This window comes from Halyomorpha halys, unplaced genomic scaffold (assembly GCF_000696795.3).
Source record: "Halyomorpha halys isolate HHAL.00 unplaced genomic scaffold, Hhal_1.1 Scaffold213.1, whole genome shotgun sequence".
Taxonomy (NCBI): domain Eukaryota; kingdom Metazoa; phylum Arthropoda; class Insecta; order Hemiptera; family Pentatomidae; genus Halyomorpha; species Halyomorpha halys.
The window spans coordinates 799,856-819,386 of NW_027116617.1; the positions used below are offsets into that span (position 1 = coordinate 799,856).

The following is a 19,531-nucleotide window of genomic DNA, read 5'->3' on the forward strand; positions in this document are numbered from 1 at the left end:
ATAGTCTTTCTTATGTTTTCGGAATTCGGAAAACGGAAAAGTTGACGGAGTTTCTTAGATGGTGGGTATTCCAATATAGTCTTCACCTTTTGGTCTAGCAATGTTATACTAGTTTGTGTGAGGTGATACCCTAAACACTCTAGCTCCGTTACTCCAAATATACATTTGGCCTGGTTGACAGCAATGCTATATTTATCGAACCACTGGGAGGCTTGTCGCAGATGAACTTTATGTTGTTCTTCATCGCCAGACACGATCTGAAAGCCGTAAAGAAATTAACATTGGAACGTAGAGTCACGAAATTTATTGTCAACAAATCGTAGGAAACTTAATCCTGCATTCCTAAGCCTGAAGTTCATTCATCAGCCCAAATGGTGTGTATGACTGATTTCTTGCGGTCTTTTGTGGTGACTGGAATATGATAGTACGCTTGGCGTTCTATTTTTGAAACGAACTTTTTGTCGTACTGAAACACTTAAGGTACACCATGCTCGTTAGGGATTATTTGATTGTTAAGAGCTCTATAATCATCAAATACTCTGAGGCTACCATCATACTTCTTAACCAAGTGTAGTGGACTGGCTGTTCTTCCGCTCATTCATTTGCATTGCTACATACACTTTTTCCCTCAGCCAAAATAATCACTGTTTGTGAACCGATGCTAAGAGTAGGCTGCTGGATAGCTAAGGTTACATATCTGATGAATAATGAAACTATAGATATTCCCTGGTACATACGAAGGGATGATAGGATCAGAAATTTTGAAGAGAAATTGGACCGAGAAATGAGATAACTCTATCCAATTCAGCTGCAGCCTGAAGTTACTCATTCAATTCTGTAATTGTATCTTCTCAAGTCTCCGTTTCAACCACAGTATCCATTTCGTATAGAGTGGCGATTTCTTCTACAGTTCACAAAGCGTCAGCCTCATCTTTCTCCAATCCTCACCAATGGGGGAAAGAGTGAAGAGAGTGAATGAAATCTTCTTGGACTATCAGGAACTCATATTTAACCACCCTGACTGCATAAAGGAAGAATTCGCCAGCGTTGGCTTTATTCACGTAAAATAACGAGCATGGGACCGACTGTTAATAACGAAAATTCAGCAATTGACATTTCTAGCTATAGGTTTTTGCTTGTTATAGTTTCCTGGCGTCTTTGAGCTACTATTCCGATTGCAGGACACCGCGTACTTCGTAATCGCTTTTCCGAATCAATGGTAGAAGCTAAGACCTCTTCCCTGGCTCTTCGATCGACACCGCTTCCAACCATAAGTCTTCTAATACATCCACTCTCTCTAGTTTAAAGAGGAACTGAGAAAATTTACTGTGGCAATTTAACAGACTTAAGTTGGTCATTTCGGCTAATCGGTCGGCCTTAACACCCCGCTGGACGTTCGTAGCTCTAGCACATTGATCCTATTAGGTACACCTTGCAACCAAATAGACTTAAAAACAACAAAATATCCGATGAAAATCTGCTTTGTTATTAGCAGGAAATCTTTCAATGTATTTAGTATCAGAATCCAGACGTAATGTGTTGTTCTAAGTTTGGTAACCAATGGGTTTTTATAGATTTAAAATTGAATTGAGATTTTTTCTTCATGATTTTTACAGATTTCCTAGACTTTATTTCGCTTGTAGTAATGGTCATATTGGTCTTTGCCATAAACAGTCAAATCATCTAAATAGATTCGAATGCCTTTTAAGCCTTCTTTCATTTATATTTCATCCATCTTTCATCTGGAACTCTGCTATTCCATTGTAAACTCCCATTGGGACCCTGGGAGCTTACATTAGCCTCCCACGCAGCATACATTATTCTTCCTCTCGGATCAACACTGTAACAAAAGCATTTTATTTCTAATCTTACTCTGCAGACTGACGTCTCCATTTGAATATCATCTTGTTTTAACCGCTATGGGTCTACAGTTAGGTGGATACTTAGGGGCAGTTAAGGTTGTATATGCCTAAAGCGGGTCTGTTGCTGATAAGGGTTTTCCATTTATCCTGAAAAATTAAGCTTAGGTAAATGTGCAACTACGAGGAATGACTCTCATTCGTTGTTGGAACTTGAATGATCTTTGTCACGACGATTGACAGTTTGGCACAAAACATCAATTGACTTAGTCAGTTAATATAAAACACAGTGAAGAAAAAGGAAGCTCTTACTATGGTTTTAAATAAGCTTTTAGATATAGTAAATATTAGAGATAATTTGTTTCTCCGGAAAAAAATGATTTAATTAATTGGTAGCTGACCCAGCCTGATAACCTACGGCTCCTAGAGAAGAACCGAAAATTTAATAAATAGTTTACCTTTCACTATTCTGATGTAGCCTCAGAGAAGTTATTTTAGAGGGAAAGAACTTAATCGGAAAATTCAGCCTCCAAAAGCAGCAGCAATGAAGAAGGTGGGTTTCTATTCGGGCCCATCGGCTCTTCTTGGGGAGAATGCAGAATCCAGTACCCTTCATTTAAACTGTTTTATTGCTGAATTTGAAAGAGATTCCACTCGATCGATTACCTTGGAACAGCTACCTTGTTATTGAGACCGTTGTAGCCGAATGTGTTTAGGCGTCATCTCAGCAACTCCGAGGTAACAGCAGCGACGGTTCAATTCCGGCCTGGGCGGGTTGATTTTTATTTCATAACGACCCAGTGGAATAAAATCTCGAACTTCCCACTCCAGTTAGAGTAGTTTAGTGACCTGTTGGATAGCCTTCCTGTATGTCAGAAGTCGTTAGGTAAGAGGTAAAAAAACTACCTTGTTATTACCATTGAAGAGAACGGCAGGTCAGATTTATCGTTCTTAATACTGGCAGGAATGTTGGGGGAAAAGGTTTAAAAAACAATTAAGGAACATCACGGCAAAATATTCTTTATTTAAAATTTACCTGTTCAGAACTGGAGATTTTTAAATCATTTTACTGAGCTGAAATAAAAAAATCTCAGATCCAGTTTTTAGCCAGCAGTATAGCGAAAATCCATTCTAAGAGCGAATAATGTCAGGAATCACAGTGGATCCATCAAATACTTATGTATGATAAGTTCTTAAAAGGGATTTTCTGAACATATTGTTTTAATCCAAATTGATAGATCTATTTCAAAGTGGAAATAGGCTTTGAATAAGTCCAAAAGGCGAAATAGGACGTTCCTTGGAGGCTGTTGAATATTTCTACGGTTTGTTGAATTAGATATCGGGTGAACTGTGTTTAAAAACTTTCTCAATAAAATAGAAGAACTTAGTAAAGGTGTTGTTGATTATTCTGATACTACAATAGCTACGTGAAAACAATGTTATTATGCTGATAATTTTTTAACAAGCCTAATCCATGAAAATGAAGTTAAATATTTTATTCAAGAAAGTTCAGCTATTTTTGGAATGGTTGCTTTTGAGCTCAGAGGGTGGGAGCACAATGACCTTATATCAGAATCAAGGAATATTCCAAAAGTAGGAATTATATGGGATAGGAAACCTGACACAAATAAAGTCAAAATCCCTGAAGTGCGAGAAATCAGGTCATTGAACAAAGAAGAGGAATGACAACATTTTCCCGGTAAATTTAACCTTAAAGATTCATTGAGTAGAGTATTTGATCTAAGAGTATTACAGTTAAAATGGTGGGAGGACCCAGATCGGCACTGTTTTAAGAATCGAATTGCTTATCTTCCAAGTTCTACCCAATACCTTCACTTCTGCCACCTATGGGATGGTTCCATTACGTAATAAGACTCACAAAAGATTTATTAAGATTTAACATCAGTTAAAACATTTTATTTTCACAAATCTGTTTCTTTTCTTAATAAGATTTAATCTTTACCGTATTTTATTTATAGTTAACATTTGTTAAAAAAAAAATCATAATTAAAAAAAGAATTTGAAAGTAATATTCATTAGTTACCTAAAAAGATAAATTAACCTGCGAAAACGTAAAAAGTAGTTCTCACATAATTTTTAAATTCATGCAAAGTAAATGTCGTCAAAGATTCCCCATTGCCACCCTCATTGACGACTTCTTGTTAAGTTGGACTACTTGACATTTGGTGATGAGAACAACGAGAATGAAGCTGTTATATGTTTTCTTCAGTTTTTATATTCGTATCCTAACTTAACAAAGCTCTAAATAATAAATCAGCCTGATTGAACTTAAAAAAACACAGCTTATAAACTCTATACGAAAACCTCCTGCTGTTGCGGTGTTTATTAAAGAAGTAAAATAAAAAACTGTACTCAACTATTGAAGATACTTAAGCATTGAAATGAGTAAGGTCGTTCCATCTTACCGGTTTCATAAAAGAAAATATTATTTTAAATATAGGATATTAAGATTTATTTTTATTGTTTTCCCTAGAATTCTTCCTTCGCAATAATATAAAAATTATATATACATATATATGTACCAATAATAATTACGCATTTTCATGATAACAGAATATACTATTATATGTAAAAACAAAAACGAATATTATCTTTTTCACAAATCCTTGAATATTTAGTGAAACGATGATAGAAAATAATAATATTAGAAAAAATAATAGACAAAAAATGTATTCGTTATTATTTAATTGTAATCAGCTATAAATTAATAAATAAGTAATGATTTATTCAATTGAAGAATTGCTATGGCCATAATAGTAGTCTTGTTTAGTTCAATCCAACAATGTGTTCAGGAACTAAGGAAGCCACAAATCGTAGAAGATTATTTTAAAATAAGTAATAATTCAAACGAAATAAACTGTTATTCATGATTAGAATTCATTCACCCCACCCATTCGGCAATTAATTTAAAGTTGAAAAAATCCAGCCTGTTTACATCATTTCCACATCTCCTAAAAATATAGGGAAATCGAAGTCAAATGACATAACGCCTTCTTCAGCCTCAACACCTTCTTTTCAAAATCTTTCAGAAAACGAGGAAGACTTACATTTCTAAAAAAACAGGTCGATTATAAATTTTCAGTAACGTAAGGGTTTCAGGGAATTACGATTGAACACACTTTTGAGGATACGGCTATCTCAGTCTTGAATTTTGTGGATTGTGACTGATCAAGTAAATACTAAGCATATCTTTATTGTCGAGTTCAATTTTTTAATTATGAATACTCGAACATACGGAGAGGCTATATTAAGAACCACTTGAGCTGCTTCTGAGTGATTTCATAAGGGAATTATAACATTTTCCAAAATAGTACTAGTTCAAATATTTGTAACTCCTGAAGTCGGACGGGATTTTTAGTATTCATTAAAACATTGCCTTACAATTATTTTCGTGAAGTCATAAAATTCCTCACAAATTGATGATGTTATACTTCAATGCCTAAAAATAAAGTTTTAAGGTTAATTGTAAAGTCCTTATTGAAATTTGTATTTTGGCCAGTGTCAGGAGTTTCTCTTTCCTAGACTCTTCCCACTGTGGAACGGGTGAGCCCCCGCGCGGGGGAACCAATCGGAGCGTACTGATACATCAAAGGAACGAGCTTGGTCCCCTCGTTAGTTACGGTCCATTGTTCACCAAAAAGCATAATAATGCAATTTGTAGCTGTTAAAAGTTTTTATTTTGACTTTATAATTTGCAAAATGTTAAACACTTGACTAGTGACAAATATATGTGTGTATATATATGTATATTTAAATATCTAAAACATTATATTTCAAACCGAGGGTCATTTGGTATGTCTTATAAAATAAATCTTTTAGCCGATAGTTCCATCGAGTACGGAAGATCCTTACTTTATATGCTTATTTCTTGAAGTTGCATAAGTTAGTTTTTCGTCAATCTTCTTACTATTCTTATGACTTATCAATTAAGCAATTAAATAAAAAACACTACTAAAACAATATTGAATTAATTTACGATTTTTTAAAAATTAATTACTTAGATCTTTAATTTTTTAACTTGAAAAATAATATAAAAGATCCTATCTTTTACCTTATACACCAGATAACTTTTTATATTTTTTCGATTATATCTATTTTTTTTTATTTCAATAAAAATTTGTTGAGGTTAAAAAACTTCCAATTTGAATGTAATTTATGTTAAATTAACATATTGTTGCACAACGTTTCGGGACTATTGTCCCATATTCATGTGCTTTAATAACCTTATAATCAGTCAAAAACTTGAATTTCATAAAGGAAATCATTTCATATCTACATTCCTTGGAAAAAAAAGAATTCAATTCTCAAATTTTTGACTGATTATGAGGTTATTAAAGTACAAGAATAAAGGACTAAACATTTTTTTGGTTATATTTTTTTATTTTTCAGATTGATATAGGGTGTTTTTTTAAGCCCGATAGAACTTGAAATTGTAAAAAATAACAAAAAATTAAATTGTAATCAAAATTTTTTTTTTTATTCGAAAGATCAATACGTGACATTAACATTTGAAAATGATTTCGGGCATATGGGCACCGCGGCTGTTCTTGACGAAGCGCATTCTGTAAAATTGTGTTCAGCGATGAGGCGCATTTTCGGCTTAACGGGTTTGTTAATAAGCAAAATTGCCGCATATGGTCGTGCGATTTGACACCTCTCGATTATTTCCTGTGGGGCTACGTGAAGTCACTGGTTTATGCTGATAAACCAGCAACAATTGACGCCTTGGAGGCCAGCATTGTTCGTGTTATTCGTGACATACGGCCAGCAGTGCTCGAAAAAGTGGCCCAAAATTGGACGTCCAGAATGCGCTTCGTCAAGAACAGCCGCGGTGCCCATATGCCCGAAATCATTTTCAAATGTTAATGTCACGTATTGATCTTTCGAATAAAAAAAAAATTTTGATTACAATTTAATTTTTTGTGTTATTTTTTACAATTTCAAGTTCTATCGGGCTTAAAAAAACACCCTATATAACCGTTACATTTAGTACAAGAGTCGGGAAGAAAAAAAGGCAGTTATCTCAACCCAATTGTTGATTACTTTAATGAAAACTATTTATAATTACTAGTCAAAATTGATAAGTCTGCCAAGTATAGGTAGGGGAAATAAAAAATGGCGGTTGTTTCAAAATCTTAAAAAAACATTAATTTTTCATTCGGAGCTAAACTTAAAAACTACCAACAACACTAGAAAATCTAAGAGAGCATTGTTTAAAGAAGAGTAAATTAGCTGAAATATTAGCCCTAAAAGAGCTATTTGCGTCCAGTATTTCTCGAGCTCAAGCTTTTTAAAAAAAAAAATTTCTTAAAAATCTTCTGAAAGATTAGTAGTTAGCTAATTTATTTTGAGAAATATGAGACGTACAGATGTCTATTAGCACTCAAATTAAAGCTAGTTTAATGGACTATAAATAAGTTTATGACCTTTACCTTTGTAGGAATAGTAGTTCTCATGATATTTGCTAAAATAAATTGATTTATAGTTGTTTGGACAGTAAGTTTGATTTATGAAAAACTTTATTTCAGAAACCATTGGAGGTAAAGATGTCTGCCAGCGCTCTAATTAAAGCTAGTTAAATTTACTACAAAATAGTTAATTATGTTTATCTTTGTAGGAGTGGTAGTTTTTATGATTTGACAAAATAAACCCACAAAATGTTAATTTATAGTTGTTCGTATAAAATGTTGGATTTTGAAAAAATATATCTCTAGATTCATAAGACGTACATATGTCTACCAACACTCAAAATAAAGGAAATTTAACTCACTATAATGTACTTTATGACACTTATCTTCTTAGGGGTAGTAGTTTTTATGATATTCACATATGGATATAGATTTGGCAAATGAAAATTTGTCCGAACAACTATAAATCAATTTATTTTACCATATTTCATGTAAACTATTACTCCTACGAAGGTAAACATCATAACATACTTTATAGCTCATTAAACTAGTTTTAATTTGAGTGCTGGTAGACATCTGTACGTCAAATGTTTTTGAGTTATAGATTTTTTCAAAATAAATTCACTAACTACTGATCTTTCAGTACATCCCACACAACATTTTTATGAAATGAAAACGAAAGCTATATCTCGAAAACTAGTTAACGTAAATAACTCTATTAGGGCTCATATTTTAGCATATTTGATTTTCTTTAAATGACGTTCTCTTAGGTTTTCTTGTGTTGCTCCTACTTTTAGAGATATAGAGCTCCGAATGAAAAATTAGTTATTTTTATCGCTTTGAAACAGCCGCCATTTTTAATTCCCCCTACCTATACCTGGCAGGCTCATGAATTTTGACTAGTAATTATACATAGTTTTCATTAAAGTAATCAAAAATTGGTGTGAGATAACTGCGTTTTTTCTTCTCTTGGGCTCTTGTACTAATTACTTATAACTAGAAATCTAGGGATTTTACAAAGACAAATATGCTTTACAACTTAGAAAATTTATATAGAACACCGATGGCAATGACATCAAACTTGAAGAATGAAACATATATAGTGACATTAAATTCTATGCTAGTAAATATTTTGTATGTGTATACTTAACAAGACAAATGTAAATCAATTTTTTTTTTTTTGTACAGAACGTTTTTTAATATTACTTAATAAATTTGAGAAATACATGTTGGGAAACCATGTTAAAGTAGCTTTTGTTTATACAGTATAATTAATCAATGTATTTAATATATCGCATTTAATAACAATGAAAAACGATCATTCTATACCTATTCCGTATTCTAAGGTTGTTAAAGCTATCAATTTTTTAAAAACTTTTTAATTTTTTTAGCTGAAGACTTTTAAAATTTAAAAGATCATAGTATGAAATCATTTAATTTGATGTTTCATTTATTAACTGATGATTAAGAATAATATTATTCAATTATTACGATCAAATTGATGATTTTATATTTTCAAAAACGGCAAAGGAAAGTTAATGAACAAAGTATAAAAGAAAAATAATTATTTATTCATATTAAGGAACAATTCTACAACTGTCTAGCAGCACTGGCCAGCTAATAATAGTCCGTTTTCTAAGGTTATATTTACGTTGGGTATGGTCTCAAAGGAATGGACGAACAAACCAGTTCCCACCGATGCACCAGAATACTTTATTTTACATGGAAAATTTTTACATGTTTATTTACTCATGTTATGCTGGTAACATTGGTTGTTGCCTATTGCATGCTGGGGGCGGTTACATTTGAACATTTAGAGAGAGATAACGAGATATTTGTGAGTACTTTGATTTATTATGCTTTGTGCTTTTGATAATTTATGTTGTTCCCAAACAGACAGCGGAAATTTGTTGGTGACTCTTATATAATACTTTCGTTGAATATCATCTACTTCATACAGTAAAGTTTAACAATGTTTTTCTTCAGAGATAGTTGAACAAACATCTTTAGTAACATGATGGATTATGAAGTTTACATGAAACGTATTTTTATTTTTTTAAAGCTCAACCCTGAATTTTCTCCCTTTTAAAAATTAAAAATATTTTATAAAGACCTAGAAAAGCAAAGCAAACACACACAAGCTGTCATAAAATAGCGACTGTCATAAACCAGAGAGAACGATGAACTAATTTCATCTGGGCAATGTTTGCTATTAAATAAATATATTAACGTAAAAAAGAAAGTTTCTAGTGTCACATTTATCATCAAATAATTGGAACACATCTCAAAAGTTAATTTCTAATAAATTTATTTTGGAGAAAAATAGTGGAATCCTGATTATTTTCTCCATTATAAATCCTACAGTCGACTAAATTCATCGAAAAATAAATTTATTCAAACAAAAATAAATAATTATTTATAATGATAGCAGATAATAGATAACAATAGTGACAATCACAGATACTTTTTCTAAATATATTTTTATGGCGTTTCCGATAAGGTGAATTCACGTTTTTATGACACTAGAAAGCTTTACGAAAGATATATTTTTTTAATCAATCGGATACATCACAAAAATGTATCTAGAAAAACAAAACAAATGCTTTATCGTTGATCGGTTCACCTCCTAAGAAATCGTGTCCGAATTTTGTTTAAGCTATTATTGCGGTTACGAATAAACCTAGTTTTTCTACAACTTCTTAGACCAACAGATGTGTTAAACTCACTTCTCTAAATGTTGAGATAAAATGAATTATAATAAATTTAAGACCTTATATTTCTTTTTAATCTGTGGATATGTGATGACATTTTCAAAACTTTAATCGTATAGGAACTTAAATCAGGCTTTTTTGTTGAAGTATGTTATTTATAACTAGTAAGATAGTAAAGGATAAACCTTTTATTTCGCATTACATTTCCTTTCGAAATATACGATGATATATACTTCCTTACACCTCTTGTACACTAAAATTTGCGCAAATTAATCTTTTAAATTTCACTAAGAAATACAAATACAAATAAGTCGTACAAATTTAAGCTACTAATATTACGTTAGTAGTTTTGGCTATTAAGACCTAGAAATATAATTACGCACCCTTTGGAAGTTGTAAAGTGTTTTTTATTACTATCGTCTTTTGCAAAGTTTTACATTAGATTCCAATAAAAGAAATTAGTTGAAGACTACTTCTACATTAATTTGCAATTTTACTAGACTAATAAGGCAGGAAGAAAAAATTATCTTTCAGGTTCTAAACCTATTCTAGGCAGAGTAAGGAGGTGCTGATTTATACATTGTGTTCGTTCTGAACTAAATGTTGATAATAACAAAAAAAAAAGATTTACGATAGTAAAAGTCGCCTTCTACTCACTTAGAGAAAGAACAACTTTTTACAGAGCTAAGATTATAGATATTAAATGAAAGTCGAAAATATTAGATTAATATTGATAAAAATAGAGTGATATCCAAGACTGCCATACTATCTCAGTTTCTCTGAATTATCTACGTCGTCCCTGAGTTTAAAAAGTTTTGAAATTTAATTTTTTATTCCCCACCGTTTATTAAAAAAATTTATTTTTTTTAAAAAAACACTCAGATTATCAAGTAGCAAAAACACGGCTTATTAGCCTTTACGACAAAAATTTACCTAAACAGCCATGTTTTTGTAACTTCAAAGTCACATATCTGTCTTGGGCTACCTTATGCGATATGTCAAATGTTAGTGTTGAATATGCCTGTGTAAAATTATTCTTATCGCAGACTACAGCTTGACAAATACTACATGTAAATAGTAATAATATTTAAAAAAATAATTTCCAAATGACATCTCGTAGTCAGGTCTCTTTGCCATTGTGTGCGGAACCCTAGAGATCCGAGGATCACCAGAACCCTTGTGATCTCCGTACGCTCTATACAAAGGGACAGCGACCTTTTTATAACGTATGCTATAAACAGGGGTTTCCCATTGTTAGGCATTCCACAACCATCCCCCATATCTTCTATACTCTACCACCTTAACTATAATTAGTAATTTTGATTATGTCTATATCAAATATGGTTAAATAACCCTTTCACCACAGAAAGAAAAAAAATCTATTTTATGTTTATATGCGTACCAATACCAAACCTTAACAAGAATTGGGATTGGGCATTCCTATTACCCTAACCACACATGTGAACGGTAGAAAGATGAACTATATTTATTACTAAATTCAACATAATTGTCACACTTGAGGATAACATATGTAATAAAATTTATATTTCGAGAAAAAAAAAAAACGTCCAATCATTTCAGGACATTTTGATTTGACACAAAATCTAATAAAGAAGGTTCTCAAAATCTAAATTAAATTTTCAATGGTACGACTACCAAAAAAGGGTGTTTAACCACCCTTGTGTTGTTGTTGTACATTATATATTATAAATAAATGGTATGTGGTATCTATAATGAGTATAGATTATATATTTAATATGTTGTTCGTTTGGATATCTTCGTCAGGCAAGAAGGGCACATTCTGTCCGATGAACAATGTTATAAAAGTTAATTAAAAAGACTGATCCTTCAAGCTTTTTATTTTAGTTACTGAGACAGATTGTAACTGTTAATCTTTATTGTAGTTATTCAGATATACTGTTACTATTACTCTTTATTATGTTATCTACAGCCACTGAGGTAGTTATTGTAGTTCCTTATAATACGATGAAAACACTTCTAACATAGGAAAATCCAGCACACTAACGTAAATAAATCGTGGACTTCCATGCCTAATCATATTACAAACAAGCTCTTCATAATAGCATTTAATAATAGCTTACTTTTCATTTCTCATTTTTGTAATAAAGTATTCAACAGTATTAGATCGATGGTACCACAAAGGAATACAATTAAAATTACAAGCTGTATAATGTAATGGAAAATACAACTTCACCATTTGATAATCAAAGCGATCTTTTATAAGAGCTTCAACACAACTAACCAATTAAAACTTTAGGTAAGAACATTTTAAGGAGGGGGGAAAGAATATCATTCTAGGACAAATTTAAACCCTTTTATAAAATGTACAAAACGTTACATATGTAAAACATCACAAAATTGAATGAAAAAAAGAATCAAACATATATCAAATACAAAGCATTCTAAAAATATAAAAACTAAGAACTTATCAAATAATTCTTAATAATCACTAATTTGATTTCGAGAATGTAAAAATTTAAATAAAACTGAAACAATAAAAAAAAAAAAAAAGAAAGATAATAGAGTCCATTTACATGACAGCTAATATAGAAGGCGCGGTCAATTTTAAATTAGTTATAAAATATTTTAGAGGGGAAGGGGATGTAAAATTTCTCAGTAATTTTAATCGAATTCCCAAGGTTTATGGCGGTCTTCTGATTTCTTTAACCGAAAATCTGCTCTTTTTCTAAAATATTTCGAAAACTAACCTCTCTAAATAGCACTTATAAGGAATTTTGAGTAGAAATAACCTCTTCGAATAATGTTTTAACCTCAATTTCCACAGTTCGAAATAGGTTCTAAAATTGCGAATTTTCTATGACACCCTCATATTGACACCGCAAATTCCCTCTTCTCTATCTCCTCCTAAAAACATCCCTATCTAAAGTTTTAATAGGTTTGTTGTGTTGAAGCTCTTATATCTCTCTCCAAAGGTCGTCTAGGTTATCACATGGTGGACTTGTAGTTTTGATTTTCAGATTTTATTCTCGTAAAAAAAAAAAAGAAAAGAAAAGGAAAGTTATACAATCTTCCAAAGCCCAGTGATATAGAAGAAAACTAATTTTAATTATTTATAATCTTAAAATTCTTTCTTGAGACTGGCAATTTTTTTTACTAAATAATTCAAAAACACTATCCAAATTATAGTCTCAAAACATTTATTTCATTTACACGTCCAACGTTTCGGCCAATTCGGCCATCTTCAGGGACAATCTACTTAATTTACTATGAGACATATCATTTAACCATTTTAAAAAACTCCATACAGGCTATTCTGCCCAGGTCAAAACATTTATATCTAATATGTCAAAAATACATTAAAAATCACAGTCAAATTTTTCTCTTTTACCACTATTTATACACTTTTATTACAACCTGATTGTTATGTTGACAGGTTGACAGGCCGAAACGTTGGACGTGTAAATGAAATAAATGTTTTGAGACTATAATTTGGATAGTGTTTTTGAATTATTTAGTAAATAATTTTAATTAGTTCAATTTTATATGAATTGCAATAGTTCAAGGAAAAATTTAAACCCTCTTTTTACTTGCTCAATTCTTTTATATATTGGACGGCTTGAGTTTAAATAAGGATCTTCAAAACTGAAATAATTAATAATTAAAAAAAAATTCTAATATAAGTTCATAATGCTGTGCCACATTTTTTATAACTGACTTAAACTATTGACGGTTTATCCCGTGGCGGTCACGGGCAGATTTATTGTTACTTATGTAGTGTGCTGTGCGAAACGAATAAGTGGGAAAGAAGTGAGGAAGGAAACAAGATACTACTGCCCGGATTGTGATGTCGGCTTATGTATCTCGTGTATTAAAATATATAATACACGAACTAATTACTAACAAGGTACACTTAAAACAGGGTAGGTACTTAAGTATAATAATAAAAAAAACTAGACATTTTTTGGACCAGAATTCGTAATTTTACCATAATGTGAAAAAGAGCAGATGTCTAGTAAAAAATCAGATCACCAGAAACTTGGGAAATTCCATTACTGAAAAATTTTACATCCCCCCCCTCTAAAATATTTTATAACTGATTTAAAATTTACTACATTACTTGTCATATAAATGGTATCTACTATCTTTCGTTTCTTTTTTTTATTGTTTTAATTTTATTTAAAATGTTTACATTCTCGAAATCGAATTTTTGATTATTAAAATTGTAATTATTTAGCAAATCGGATGTTTACAGAATTTTTAGCATTTGTTATAAGCTAGATCCTGATTTTTAAATTTAATGCCAATGTAACATTTTGTACATTGCATTGTATTTTATAAAAGGGTTTAAATTTGTCCTTAAAAGGTTATAATTGATAAAGCAGTATAACCCTTTGAACGGAGTTGGGGGAAAAAAAATTACAATTATTGTAATTTAGAATAGTAGCAGTACAATTACTGGTTATTTATTGTAATTGTTTCACAATTACTATGATAAATTTGTCTTGAAAGATTATTATTGATACAAGTAATTACAATTTCTTTCCAACTACTTTGATTTGTAATTGCAGTAGTACAATTATAATTTTAATTGCAATATTTTAGTGAACTACTTTAATTGTAATTGTGGGACCATAATTACAATTACAAGCTGAACCAAAGTAATTGCAATTACCAACTACATTCTTATGTAATTATTATTTTTTCCCTAGCATTCCAAGTAATTATAATCAAATAATGTAACTGTAGTTGTAAGTAATTGTAACTGTAGTTACAATTAATTAACACCAAAACGGAAAAAAATAAATGTTACAATGGATCCAAGATATGAAAATCATATCCAGTTTAAGATTGCGTACTAGCGTATAGATTTACATATTTGTGTTTATTTATGTGTTTTCGAAGATACTGAACGTTTTTATGATGGAACGCCTGCGTATCGATTTATTTTAACTTTTGGGATTTCTGCTAACAAATATGTACAAATAAATGGAATTCACATATGAGTTAAATTTCATGTGATTTTAATTGTAATTGTAATTAGTGTGGTTCAAGAAGTAATTATAATTGTAATTGCAATTACTTAGCATCAAGAAGTAATTATAATTGTGACTTCCAATTCTCCAGTGTAATTGTTTTCCAAAACCACTAATTCACATTTATATTTGCGTAATTATAGTGCAACTGAAACTTTAAAAGGATGATGACTTATGATTCCTGTCCAACTCTGCGTTTGAAGAATATTAATTAGTTTACTTTTTTTTAAATTTTTGTTACAGGTTAAAGAAAATATCACTTATATGAGAAGAAATTTAACAGAAGATTTGTGGCTTTATACAAAAGATTCTCCAGTTCTCCGCCAAGAAAATTGGACCATTCACGCTCTTAAAAAGCTGAAGGTATTTGAAAACGATCTGGTGTTAGCTATGAGAAAATCTGGTTGGGACGGTTCAGAAGATATCAACTCTCTCCAATGGACTTTCGCTGGAGCCTTATTTTATTCCATAATTGTTATAACGACTATTGGTAAACATTAATATTACATTAAATTTCATAAATATTCTAATGCACAAATACAAATGCGCATGCAATTACTGACACATACACACACGTGTGTAAATTTAACATTATGCGATGAAGAGGGATATTGATAAATTCTAACAACTAATAGATTATGAAAAGTAATGTTAATTATAAAACAATAACAGGTTATGGCCTTATAGATTTATTTATTGATAGATATTACAATCTGCCACACAGTTGTGGGCAATAGGTAATATTGATGAATGATCTCATACATACTAAAATAAAAAAAATTAAATAAATAAGTAAAAAAAAAAATAAATAAATAAAAAAAAATAAAAAAAAAAATGAAATAAAATAAAAAAAACTCTCTTAAAATATATACAAACAAAAGAATAGACAAGATGAACATAATCAGACTATCTGTATGAAAAATAAATAAATAAAATAACATAATGATAAAATAATATATACAATATTTACAGAATCGACCTGAGGATCCCTGAGCCCACTCTATCCCCCACGTGTGAGGGGTAGAGCAGAGCTCAAGAGATCCCAGCGCATCCCTCTCGCCGCATCACTGGTAGTGAGCCAGTGGAGGCAATAACAGGTTTGACCAATAACAATAACCAAAAGTTTGATTTGATAACTTTGGCTGAATTTTAAGATTTTTTTTTTTTTTTTGTATCGAAACCATTAAACAAGTAAATCTTTCACAGCTTCAATTTTTTATGGTATCAAAAGGACGCTAAAATATCACAAATGGAACAAATCCCTAAGAGAACAGTCCCTAAATGAATATGAGTTCGAGATATAAAATGATGTATTTATAATTGTTTAAATATATTTGTGTTTCTTTAAATTGCCTGAAAATATATACTTCATGTTATAGACGAACTTATAAATACAGTTGATTTAAGAAAATTTTCAAACGAATTTATTCTTTCAGGGAACTGAAAAAAATACAATGTTTCTTTTTATAGACTTTGTGATTAAATGAGCGCACATAGCATTTTAATTAATAAAAAATAAGTACAAAAAATTAAATAAAAAAATTATTTATATAAAATTAAATTAAGCTGATAAAAAAATCAAACAAAAAGCTAACTTAATAATCTGATTTAACGCTCCAAAATAAAATTTTATAATCTCTAATAAAACCAAACATTTTCCTAGATCAACTTGAAACCTTGCTTATTCGTGTATACTTTTACCAAATTTAAATGATTTAGTACCATTAAAAAAAAAACTGTTTTCTCTTATTCTGGTATCATGGTATCAATAAAGTAGATATTGGCAAGATTTCAAAAAGAGAGAATTGGTTTCCAAATACATCGGGTTGCTATAAAACACAACATACTTATCCAATCCATGATTTGATGTATGAATATATATACACACACTAACTATGTTAATTAAAGATACAAGATATAATTTTATTTTCTACGTTTTCTTTTTTCAAACAACAATTAACTATATCCTAAATAAAATATATCTCAAATATTATCTTTTTTACAAACTTTAATATATTTTTAATAATTTTTTTCAACCTTCTTCTTCTCATACAAAGTTATATTAAAATTTCTCTTATTCACTCTTTTTTTTGAATTTTTTTTTTCTCCACCCTGTCTACGTTATTCTCTCTATCCCACTCTTTCATACCTCCTTTATGCAGTGATTCGTAACACACGTTCAATCCGTTAAACAAATGCAATGTACTTCAAACGAAATTATGAATAAATATAAACATAGAAATTAAATACCCATAGCTGTAAAATAATTAAAAAAACAATAAATAAAATTGCAAAAACTAACAAATAAATTTAAAAACATATAAATAAGTTAAAACTCAAATATCTGGGTTAAAAAAGACAAATAAAAAAACAAAACAGAAAAACTCAAAATTATGTAAACAATTATAATAAATTATCTTATATCTCAGATTCAAATTGAGCTAGAAGAATCCAATTCGTGCCTTGTGGTGCATCTTTTTTTTTTTTTATTTATTTTTTTTTTTTAAATTTTATTATTATTAATGCAATCCACAGCGAAAATGATGTTTGCCAAGATATCTACAGGTTACCAACCTATTCTAACCATGGTGGGGGGTCAAATTTTTCATTTTGTTAGACATCCCTTTAATGAAAAAAGTCAACGCCCCCAAGGCCGGATTTGAACCGGCGTAACCCGCAAATTTCACAACCATAGGCCTAGGCCTAACCATCTGAGCTACGGACGAACCAAGTGGTGTATCTTAATGTCATTTGTATACCATAAAAAATTGAAGTTGATAGGTTGAGCACCTCATGTGCTATGAATGATTTTCTTGATTTTTGTGCTCCAAAACTGCAATAACATATCACGAAATACTGAAAAATCGGTACACGATGGGAGAAAACGGAATTCATTTTAGGTTCCAGCACACCAAAAAACATGAAGGTTGCAAAAATTATGAAATCGAATTTCAAAAAAGTTTTAATTTTTATGCAGTCTGAAATATTGCTTTAATCAGACCAGCTCTCTTAAAAAAATTATTTCAGGATCTCTTATCCTTAACATCCTCATTTACAAAATTTAACATTAGAATACAGTTTTTATGGGACTTATTATATAAATCTGTTGTGTTTGGAAATTATTTTGGGACTCCCCGCTCTCATCTTCAAGCCTCCCAAGCACTCTTGGTGATGCAACGTTGTCAACAGACGTTTGAAACCAACTCACATACTTCCTCTGTTACATTGCAAACTTTGTCAGTAGCGAGTGGCATCGGAATATGATATTTAATGGGATATTGTAAACAAAAAAGGTATCACTACTCCCAGATATGATTTTGGAAAAGGTAAACCCTGACGATTTGTGAATTCTATTCATTCAATGGTATTTCGTTAAGTGTTAGCAATTTATGAGAATGGTATACAAGGATAAAATATAAGATTAAGATAACAATTTATTCATTGAATTAAAAGTAAAAAAAATAATGTTTTTTCCTACGCCACTGGGCTATTACGCCATTTCCCCTCTCGCAGTCCAATACAATATATAATAATAATAGCAAAAAAATAACTTCGTTATTTTTTTTATAAAAGTTTTTATTTCACTAATTAATAATTAATTAGTATGAACAATAATTATTACTTTGCTTTATGCTGTACACTTGCACAATTTATTTTTCTTTGCTATTTATTATTTATGAGGTATGTTTTAGAGTTTGATAAAAATAAACTGAAAGAAAAAAAAAACAGTATAAAATAACATTGAGATTGTTAGTGAACCTAACATACGTATATAGAAATATATGTTTAGTTATATATACGGGTCGTTGTTTTTATATAATATCCTATTTCAGTTATTAAAGATTTGTATATGTATTTTTTTTACGGTGTCAAAATTCTTCTTAAATAACTTAATAACTTAATTCTAAATGAATCTTAGTTATTCATGTACAATGAGAATAACTGTTTACATTTCTTAGGTGTTTGTATTGGGATAATTTTGGTTTTTTTAAGTTGGTTAAATTAGTGACTGGTCAAATCGATTGATTGGGATAATTAACATTTAGCCATTGTCATGGACCTCTTCCGTAATGTGCAGGACAACCATCATTGCCTCATGTCCCTTCTCAGGTGTAGTGGAATATGTTCAACTAGATCATAGTAATCATTATTAAGAAATTCCAGAAATGTGCCTGCATTGAGCCGAGGTGCCAAGAAATGCGAACCTATTAAAATATTGTCCATTATCCTCAACCACACATTTCACTGAAACTGGTGCTGAAAATGATGCTCACGAATTCCATGGGGATTTTCCTGCGACCAGAGGTGATTATTTTTCTGACTGAAGATACCTCTTCTTGTAAAGGCAGCTTTATCTGTCCAGAGAATATTTCCTGGAAATTGTGGATTATCCTCGCCTTGGTTTAAGTACCAATCTGAAAAATGTCTTCTTTGCCGAAAATCTTGTGGTAATAAATTTTGTACCCGTTGATAATGATATGGATGAAGTCCATCTGCAATGAGAGTTCTCCATACTG

At 30.6% G+C, this 19,531-nt stretch overlaps 1 protein-coding gene across 2 annotated transcripts in view; it reads left to right on the forward strand.

Annotated features, from left to right (window-relative positions):
- The first annotated feature begins 8,947 nt into the window (after positions 1-8,947).
- galene overlaps positions 8,948-19,531 on the forward strand; it is a 31,507-nt gene continuing 20,923 nt past the window's right edge. For both annotated transcript variants that reach the window (XM_014418942.2, XM_014418943.2), the window contains exons 1-2: positions 8,948-9,125; positions 15,258-15,504. In XM_014418942.2, coding sequence (XP_014274428.1) covers positions 8,961-9,125; positions 15,258-15,504 — 412 coding nt within the window. In that variant the 5' untranslated portion in view covers positions 8,948-8,960. The remainder of the gene's footprint in view (positions 9,126-15,257; positions 15,505-19,531) is intronic.